Source organism: Apis dorsata, unplaced genomic scaffold (assembly GCF_000469605.1).
Source record: "Apis dorsata unplaced genomic scaffold, Apis dorsata 1.3 scaffold_980, whole genome shotgun sequence".
NCBI classification, from domain to species: domain Eukaryota; kingdom Metazoa; phylum Arthropoda; class Insecta; order Hymenoptera; family Apidae; genus Apis; species Apis dorsata.
This window is the reverse complement of record NW_006264083.1, coordinates 166,114-176,820: the sequence shown is the minus strand read 5'-3', so window position 1 is coordinate 176,820 and position 10,707 is coordinate 166,114. Positions and strand designations below refer to the sequence as shown.

Genomic DNA, 10,707 nt, shown 5'->3' with positions numbered 1-10,707 from the left:
TATTTATAAAAAAAATATAAATTTTTTAGGAATTTTTATCTTGGAATTTAAATACATATATTTATTTTTTATTTTTTTTATTTTTTTATTTATTTAAAATCAAATTTTATGAATATAAAATATTTTAATAATAAAATATAATATATTAATAATTTCAAATTTTCATTCTATCAAATTCATCATATCATAATTTCAAATTTTCATTCTATCGAATATCAAAATATTGCATATAACATATGTAATATGTTAGTTAGCATTTATACTTATTAGCATTTTAGTAAACTAAAATGATTATAAATGATTATAATTATAAATTGATGTATTCTTTTTTTAATCATAATTGCAATTGCTTTCTCTCGACACAATTTTATATTCATTTTGTTTTTTATAATAATTTTATTACAGGTGTTACCTCATATACATTTGAGTAAATTGTCACGAGTCAAATGCCAAGAAAGATTCGTAAGCTCTCCGCGCGGAGCGCCGGTGTATAAACGATCTGTCGAAGGGCTAAATGCCGTATTTACCTATTTTAATTAATTAATTTTTTTATGTTTCTATACTATTTAAAATTTAGCATTTTTCAAAGCGGTATAACGTTAATAAAAAATAATTATTCTTAAAAAATCTAACCAACAACTCAAAAAAATTACTTTAAGGTAATCATATCACGTACTAGTAGGCGTTGCTGTCATTTGGCTTCTCTTTGATTTTATTATTTCCTCTAAATATTGAACAAATCATATACAATTTAATACATTATTTTTTTTTTTCTGTATATTAATTTTAGAAAATTACCATGTTACTATGCATATGTAAAAATTATTCTTTGAGAATAATTTACTCAATTGACAGTTTTAAATCTATTGCTTTTCAAAATAATTTTTAGTTTATATAATTTATATAATTTATATAATTAAATACATTTTTTAAATATTATATTATATACTATATATTACATACAAACATAGAGAATATATTACATAATTTTAATTATATTTTTTAATATTAACACAATTATTATAGGACAGGAAATGTTTGCTAAAAAGAAAAAGAAACCACAGATATCTACTCCAACAAATTTTGAACATCGTGTACATACTGGATTTGATAAACGTGAAGGAAAATTCGTTGGACTTCCATTACAATGGGCTTCTATTGTTGGAAACAATCAAATTTTAAAATCTACAAATAGACCATTACCTTTAGTAGATCCAAGTGAAATTACACCTACAGAAATTCTAGATTTAAAAACTATTGTTCGAGGCCATAATGATCCAAAAGGAAGAACTTTCAGTGGTGAGAAAAACACTGAAAATGGATTACCCAAAACTAGTACAGTTGCTAGATCTAATTCTCTTCGTTCTTCAAGTCCACCAAAACTTAGAAGAGATTATAGGTAATCCTTTTTGTATTTATTACTATTTTGTATTTATTTTATATTTATTACTATTTTAATATTAAGTATTTTATTATATTTATATTTTAGGCATAATAATAATTTACCACCTTCTGTGCCAGAAGGTCAGGAAATGTCATCAAATATTAATCAAATTCAGGGTTATACTACTAATTTTGGAAAACAACACAATTATCTTGATAAATTGAGACAAAATGCATCTAATGTTACAAGTGGATTACATTCCAATACACAAAACATGATTCCAAATCTTCAAAACCTTAATCCAAATATGCAATCATCTCCTAATTTAACACATGTTGGTTCAAATGCACCGAATTTGTCTTTAAATTTTCAAAATTTAAGCCCTATTAATACTCCACAATGTTCTATACAAAGTCCTAGCACTCCTCAACTTATAGATTCTGAATTTCATAGGATAAATACTCAAATATCTTTAACATCTGGTCAATATAATGGAAATGTTCAGGTAAATAATAAATATTATATTTCAGGTAATACTTAAATATTATATATTTTATTTATTTTTAAAAATATGTATTATTTCTTATACATAGCCTTCAAATATTGATACTTCTTCAAAGGATCAACAAATAACTCAAAATACTCTTCTGCATAAATTACAACCTAAAATCTCACCAGTAGGTTCTATTGCTTCTCAACGGCCATTAAGCCAATTAAGTACACATAATGTTAATAAATATTCACAAGCATACAGTACATCTGAAAATTCTTCTATTTTGCAATCTCATATAAAAAAATCTATTGAAACATCTCAATCAATGCATAATTTATCAAAATCCAATTTACCATCTTCTGGAAACAATTCGATACCTGATCAAAATCAAAATATGAAGAGTGCTTTATCTTCGGGAAATCTAGCAGTCAGTTCAAGTTCTAATACAACAAATAAACAAACAGCAGAACAAAGACTTACTCATGAACAATTTCGAGCAGCTTTACAGATGGTGGTAAGAAAAAATAAATTATGATTATGATAATATTAGATAATAAAAATAATAATAATATAAATGAATTCTATAAAAATATATAAGAAAAAGATATTTCAAAGTATTATTCGACTTTATTCATTTAAAAATTTATCACAGGTAAGTCGAGGCGATCCAAGAGAAAATTTAGAAAATTTTCTTAAAATCGGTGAAGGAAGTACTGGAACAGTATGTATAGCAACTGAGAAAAATACAAATCGACAAGTAGCAGTGAAAAAAATGGATTTAAGAAAGCAGCAAAGACGTGAATTACTTTTTAATGAAGTAGTTATCATGAGAGATTATCATCATCCAAACATTGTTGAAATGTATGATAGTTTTTTAGTAGATGACGAATTATGGGTCGTGATGGAATATCTTGAAGGAGGAGCGCTTACGGATATTGTGACTCATTCTCGCATGGACGAAAATCAGATTGCCACAGTATGTTCTCAATGTTTGAAGCCTCTTGCATATTTGCATTCTCAAGGTGTTATTCATAGAGATATTAAGTCCGATTCTATACTATTAACGGCTGATGGTAGGGTCAAGTTATCCGATTTTGGATTTTGTGCTCAAGTATCTCAAGAATTACCCAGGCGAAAATCTCTCGTTGGAACGCCATATTGGATGAGCCCAGAAGTTATTTCAAGGTGAATTATAATTTCTTTTTGTTTAGTTTTTAATTGTTTTATATTTCATTTATATATAAACTAGCAATATGCATATAAACTGATATATAAGATTAAAAAAGCATTTGATTTTCGTCAAAATTACCGATATTTAAGTTGTTTATATGTATATGTATATATCTGTAACAAAAAATTATACAGTAGTAATAATAATTTTATGGTTATTTTGAAAGCTTTTATTTTCAGACAAAGAATCATTAAAAAATTTTTCTCAAAAATATTTCGACATCATATAGCTAGTAGAAAAATAAAAATATTTTCAAAAATTGTTCGGATTTAAATGATTCTAACATTCAGAAATTTCTTTAAAAATTGAAAATTTCAAAGATTGAAATTTCTTCTTTATAAACACTTTTTAAAATTTGATATATGATTTTTTTTTTTTATTAAACTTTGAATAAAAAATAAATCGTCGATATTAAAATAATCCAAGATTATGGAGAAATTATACGATCGAATACACTTCATGTGTATGTTTAATATTTGATTTGTATTTCAAATATGTGTGATTAATGTATATGTATAATACATTAAAAGTATATAATTTTAGAATGTGAGTAATTAAATATTCAAAAAGAGATATTGTCCCCTCTTATTTCTTCATATCTATAATTTTAATCAGATCTTTTTAATAGTTTAATTTTAGATGATATTTAGACGGAAATAAAGTTTTTCTATTGGATAAAATTAGTATACAGCAATAATAAATTCAGAGTGGAATCTTTCCACATGTAATTCAATACAAAATCGAACCAAATCGAATAAGAATATTCCTAGTCAAATATAATATATATTAATTTTTCAAAGCAAACAATATTGGAATTATTTTTCACTCATCAAAAAATCTAAACTTTGAAAATGTATAAAATATTATGAACAATGATAAAGCATGAAAGGACAGATGTATAAAGAAATCACATTAGATGTATAAAGAAATACTCATTTCAGAGATTTTGGAAAGATATTCTTCAAAAAGTGAAAAATGCATATTAATTTTTCTCACATCAATATGTGAGAAAGAATTAATAAGCACATTTTTTTAATAAAAAAAAGCAGCTTTATATTTTTATTTTCTTATGCAGAAACATCCTTAGGAAAAATTTATTTAGCTTTAAATTTTAAAAGTAAAAATTTTATACTTCAAAATGAGACCAAAATTATTATTGTGATTTGATAAAATGATTTTTTGTTATGAAGATATAATTATTTACATATCATTTTAATTATTTAAATTTTTGGCAAAAATTGAATTATTTTCTTAATTTTGTAGATTATATAATATATTCCAATTATTAGAATTTATTAGAAGTTATTAAATACAAAATTATTCCAATTATTAATTAGAATAAGTTATTCCAAATTTAGATATAGAAAAAATATTGTAAATTAAAATTAAATAATATTCAATAAAATATTCATATAATTCATATAATATTCAATAATCTAGACATAATTTGAAAAATGTAATTATATATTTTTTTTAAATAAAATCTTATAATTTTGATCATTTTTTAATCCCTACAATGATATATTAATATTTTTGCTCTAAATCTTTAAAAATTATTACAATTAAAAGTTTTTAAAGTAGTTTTCTAATCTGCAAATATGATTTATGTTATAATATTTGTAAACATGTTAATATTTACACATTGTTAATATCAACTAATAATTTTTTAATATTATTTAATACAGTAAATAATATTAAAAAAAGAACGGAGAAGTATTTAAATTGTAATAGCAGATTATTTGTTGTAATAAATAATTTTAGTAGTAACTCGTTCACAAATAATCTAAAAAATTTTAACTAATAACTTAATTAATTTCAACATCAGTAGATTAAGGGCAAAAATAAATTAATATTTTATTATAGAAATTAAAAAATTACATTGATTATCAAAATGATAAGTTTTCATTTAAAAAAAAATATAATTACATTTTCTAATCAATCCAGAAAATTATGTAAAATTATTTAGATCATACTTCATTAAATATTTAATTTTGATTTATATATATTTATTTATTTTAGGTTACCATACGGTCCTGAAGTGGATATTTGGTCATTAGGTATAATGATTATCGAAATGGTTGATGGAGAACCACCATTTTTTAATGAACCTCCTTTGCAAGCTATGCGACGTATTAGAGATATGCCACCACCAAAATTAAAAAATTCTCATAAAGTGAGCTAAAAATATTTCACAAATCACTTATATGAATTCAATGATACAAGAAATATTAAATTATTTATTAAATTAAATTATTTATTATTATTAAATTAAATTATTTATTAAATTAAATTATTTATTATTATTTTTATAAAGGTCAGTCCACGTCTTCAAGGATTTCTGGAAAGAATGCTCGTTCGTGATCCAGCACAAAGAGCTACAGCAACTGAATTATTACAACATCCGTTTCTTAGGCAAGCACAGAGTCCAAGTATTTTAATTCCATTAATGAGAGGTTCTAGACATACGAACTGCTAATAAATCGATGTAAAATATAAAAATAAGGATGGTAATTAAAACGTACATAGATTATAAAAATAATAATAGTTACGATTTTATTTTTTAAGTTTGTTGTTAGATGTTACATTTTAAAATATGTAGAATTTAGAAACATTTAAACGATTTTTATTGTTAAAAAAATTTTACATTCCATTGTGACCTTAACTTAAAAACGTTGTTACAAATGGCTATATTGCCTTTGATAGGCATTAATGCTATAAAAGATATTTTTTATATTGAATTATTTAACAAAATATTATAAACATTCAAGTGCCTTCATAAATAATACTGTTTCTTGTTTATACTTTTTATTTTGATATTAATTTCACTATTTGTTACCTGTAAAAACATTTGTGAGATGATAGAAATAGATTTTATTGTACTTGTTTATTCAAAAGATAATGAAAAGAGATACTTCTCTTAATAATAAAAAGTAAAATAAAAATATTTTTGTGCATATAAGTACTTACTTAATAATTACTTAGTAATGATTAAATAGTCATATTTAATTCAAAAGTATTGATAAGACCATTCTTATATTAAATGCTCTGAGAAAGGAATAATAATGTCAATAATTACATTATTTCAATTGACAATTCATGTGTTTTATTTAATGTATTTAATTTAAAAAAAAAACGGTGAGATTTTATTCATAATTTATTTTATATATCTTAAAGTAATACTATATATATAATAATACTTATAAAATATACAATTCAAATAAAAATTAGAGTAATTTGGCAATTATAATTTTACAGTTTTCAGATTGAGAAAATAAGTACAAGATAAATTACTATAAAGTAAATTAGATTTTTCAAATATAATTCAATGCGTTCCGTTCAGTATTTTTAATAAATATGAAAGAGTATTTTAAGTTTAATGATATCAACAAAAAGTATTTTGGTTAAGAAAATAGACAACTGCAATTATATATACTTTTGAATGTAGATATTTCAATGAAATTAATGAAAAAAAATTAAAATAATAATTATTTTATTCTATTAAACTATTATAAAACAAATTATAATGATAATCCATTTATTATATTTTTTATCATGAACAAATTATAATATAAATGATAAAATTTATTTTGATTGACTAAAAAATGCAATACAAATAAATACCAATCAAATACACGATTTATAATCATCAATTATTATGATTATAATAACTTAAATTATTAAGTTACACATAGAATGTTTACAGAATGATATTATCGAATTACATAATAATAAAATATGCAAATAAAATTGTCACAAAATGATATGAATCATATAGCTATTCTTCACTATTTATAAAAAGAAATTTTAAATACAAATAAAAATACAAAACAATCTTACTTTTTTTATATATCTCATAAGATTTATTATGATGACATATTTCATATGATAACATTTGTAAATGTATATCGATTATTAATAATTGATATTGAATGAATTAATAGATATAAAATAAAAAATAAAATTATTTTAAATAATTCAAGTTTTTTTCTATTATAATATATTTATATATCAATGTATGCAATAAAAAACAAAATTATAATAGAAAATGATTACATTTTTTATATACATTAATAATGTTCTTCTAAATTTATAGATCATTTTAAAAATTATCTTTGAAAATGAAGAGCATCGCAAATTGTACGCAATCGTAAAAAACTAATCGATTTGATTATAACTTAGATTTCATGATCTTTATATATACATAAATTTAAAAGAAAATTAAAATATATGTTAAAGTTTTTTCAATTTAAAAATATTTTAATAATGGAATATATAATAATAGAAAATATGTTGAAATATTTTAATCTCGAATTTTCATATAACATTTATATTGTATTTATATTGTATACAATTGTATACAATAACTTTGGATCATAAGTTTGAAAGCACAATGATTAAAATAATTGGAACAATGATTAAAAGAAATAAATCAAATATGAATATAAGGTAATATAAAATCAATTTACCTTATCTTTATAATTCTATTATAATATTATATCTTATCTTATAATTCTATTCTAAGTATTAGTGCCATATAACATCAGGCATATATGATCAGATTACAAATATATTTTAAAATACAAATATATTTTAAAATACCATTTGCTGATTGGTGAAACGTGACGAGCCTCCATTTGACCGAAATGACCTTCATATTATGCTTGGTCACTGGCGCCACTGATGTTTCTCAATCAATTTAACTGATAATTTTTCATGAATTGCATAGCAGAGAACTATATCAAACAATTCACATGTCAAATATTTACTTAAGAAAATAATAGATTTCAGTGATCATAAATTTTTTTCAGTCAATATGTTTTCATTATGGAATTTGAAGATAAAAAGAAAAAAATGAATATTTGCATCTAGAAGATTTACGTATTCGTACATTGCTACGTGACTGTGTGCAGTAACGTAATCGCATGCCAACGTGTCAGGATTTTTATTCTCATCATTATTCAATTTGAAAAATATATTGTAATGTAAATTCTTACATTATTGACGTTGTAAATTCATATTTTATATTATGAACAAGCAAATATAATTAAAGAATTAACTTTTTTTATTATAAAAAAAAGAATAATTTGATACATTTGATACAAAAAATGATTAAATATGATTAACATATTTCGAATTAACTTATACAATGTTTAAAAATTATTTGTAGAATAAATAATAATATTATTATATAAAACAAAAAAATTATAGTTTAACTAAATAATTTAAATAATCTAAATCTTCTATTTATAATTTATTTTCGGTTTAGAAAATCAATGAAAATAAGTTTCATAAAGACTCGATTCAAATTGAACTCGAATCATCATTTTTCAACAGAACGTGATAAACGAATTTGTTATTACGTCATTCTATATCAATATTTAACTCTTAGTATTTTCATTTTTCTTTTTCATTGTCAATTTTTACTTTTTCTTTCATGAAAACTGTATATATATGTATATATTTAAAACTTTGGTATAATATATATCAAATTATACATTTATTAAAAATTAATAAAATAATTATTTTTAAAAATTTATTCAATTTATCTTTTTTTTATGATACTATGATCCTCTATAGTTTAATGTAACAAAAAATAAAACATCTAATAAAACAAATAAAATAAGTTTGATAAAAAGCGCTTAAAATATTAATTAATATATATACATATAATACAGAAAAAATTATATAAAGTATCAAAATAGTAAATCATAATTGTTTTCATCTTAATATGATGAAGTTGCATAAAAATTATAAATCATTTAATTTAATTGATCGATTAATTAGTCGATTAGAAAAATTTTGATGGAAATTTAAATACATTGCTAAAAATTTATCAATATATTATATAATAACATTATTTAAATTCTTTTTTATCAATTCTGAATAAAAAATAGAAATAACAAAATTTAAAGAAAAAGAAATAGTTAGAATTAATTAAAGATAAAAAAACATTAAATATATAAATATATATGCATGCACTAAAATGTGGTTATACTACATTTTCTGATAAACTTAACATCTTGATATAGATTATATATTTTCCAAAATAATTGAAAAATAAATAATTTATTAGACGAATTCATAAACTATTTGAAAAAAAAAATGCAAGTATATTTGAAAAAAAGAATACTCTTATAAGAATTTATTTATTTAATTGTTCTACCGTTAGTTTGTTAGAAAATGCATTTACTATAACCGTAGTTTTATGTATAGATTCACGACAAAAATAGAAAAAGAGAAGGTTTGCAGAGGCAAAGAGAAACGTAGTAGAGAGGAATGGAGAAGAGAAGGGACTAAGGAGTGCAGAGTATAGAGAGAAAAAAAGATGCAAGAAGTGGCAGCAACTGCGAGGTCATAAATATAAGCGCTGCTATACCTTTCTACTATTTGATTGGTCGAGCCTCCGACGAGCCTCCAGTATACTCATGACGATACGTAATGCCGGAGAAACGATAGAATGAACAATCGCACGAAGGCGCGAGTGCTTCGACAAGGAAGAAGGGGAAACAAAAAAGAAAGATCAAAGATGAACCAGACAAGACAAGGATAGCACAAACGAGAAATCTACGAACGAAGAAAAGAAGAAAGGTGCGACCTTCGAACATTGGATCGTGATTACGTGCCGTTCGTATCACGCCACAACACAATACACATCGTATTGTGGAATACCGAATTTTTCTAACTATTGAATTATAGATAAAATAGAATACCATTAATTATTCTATCTTATTTGATTTTAATTAAAAATAATAAGAAAAAAGAAATGAAGAAAGGAACTCTTTATTGAATAAAATTATCAATTAGGCTAAAGAATTTCATGCAATGAAGTAGTATAATTATTTGAGAAATTTAAATTAAAAAGATTATCAAAATAAAGCATGAAATTGATTAATAAAAGTTTTCAAAATATATTCTCTAATATTTAAATTTAAAATTTACTAGAAGTTTAATTTTTTATTTATGATATTAAGAAATAATTCAACATATAATAAAAAAATAAAAAATAATTCGGCGTAGATTATCAAAAATGACATAATATAATTTGATAATTTAACAATATGAAATGTACTTTGTTTTTTGAAATTTTAACAAAAAAAACATGCAATTTAATTCGTAAATGTAATAATTCATATAATATAATAACGACTTGAGTTATCAGCATACGAGCAAAATGATCGGTAATAACGTAAAAAAAGTAGGAGAATAGAAAAGCAATAATCACGTCATTATACCATGTGATCCATCGAACAAACCGTTACATCGCATCATAATAAGCTAGCTTTTCATCATCATTCGCCCATTTCTCCTACTTCTGTCACTGCCAACCATTTTGTCCCGTTTGTTGGTAACTTAAAGCGGAAAATATTTTCTTAAATAAATAGTTTAATAGTGTTTTATTTGAAATGGAATACAATATAATATTATTATATTGATGTTTTGATCAATTACTATTGATTTATTATTTTATGATCAAAATATTAAGTCATGAAATTTAAAAACTACAGAAAAATAAAGGAAGCAGGAAAATAGAAGATGAAGATGAAGAAAAAAACATGTAAAAATACAAATTTGAAAGTGAGTAAGTTAATCAACTTGGTG

The 10,707-nt window shown here is 22.3% G+C and overlaps 2 protein-coding genes across 4 annotated transcripts in view; one reads left to right on the top strand and one right to left on the bottom strand.

Moving 5' to 3' along the window:
* Window positions 1-10,707, bottom strand: part of LOC102671914 (odorant receptor 30a-like) — a 39,231-nt gene that overhangs the window by 2,715 nt on the left and 25,809 nt on the right. The window lies entirely within an intron of this gene.
* LOC102672039 (serine/threonine-protein kinase PAK mbt) lies at window positions 398-5,908 on the top strand. 3 transcript variants are annotated; one of them, XM_006623964.2, is made up of 7 exons: window positions 398-519; window positions 1,027-1,399; window positions 1,490-1,889; window positions 1,978-2,391; window positions 2,530-3,062; window positions 5,128-5,281; window positions 5,423-5,647. In XM_006623964.2, the coding sequence occupies exons 2-7, from the start codon at window positions 1,035-1,037 to the stop codon at window positions 5,582-5,584; spliced, it is 2,028 nt and encodes a 675-aa protein (XP_006624027.1). In that variant the 5' UTR covers window positions 398-519; window positions 1,027-1,034; the 3' UTR covers window positions 5,585-5,647. The 3 variants fall into 3 exon arrangements, with proteins under 3 accessions (XP_006624027.1, XP_006624026.1, XP_031370173.1); XM_006623963.2 differs by having other exon boundaries at window positions 426-659; window positions 5,423-5,908; XM_031514313.1 differs by lacking the exon at window positions 398-519 and adding an exon at window positions 672-737 and having other exon boundaries at window positions 1,025-1,399.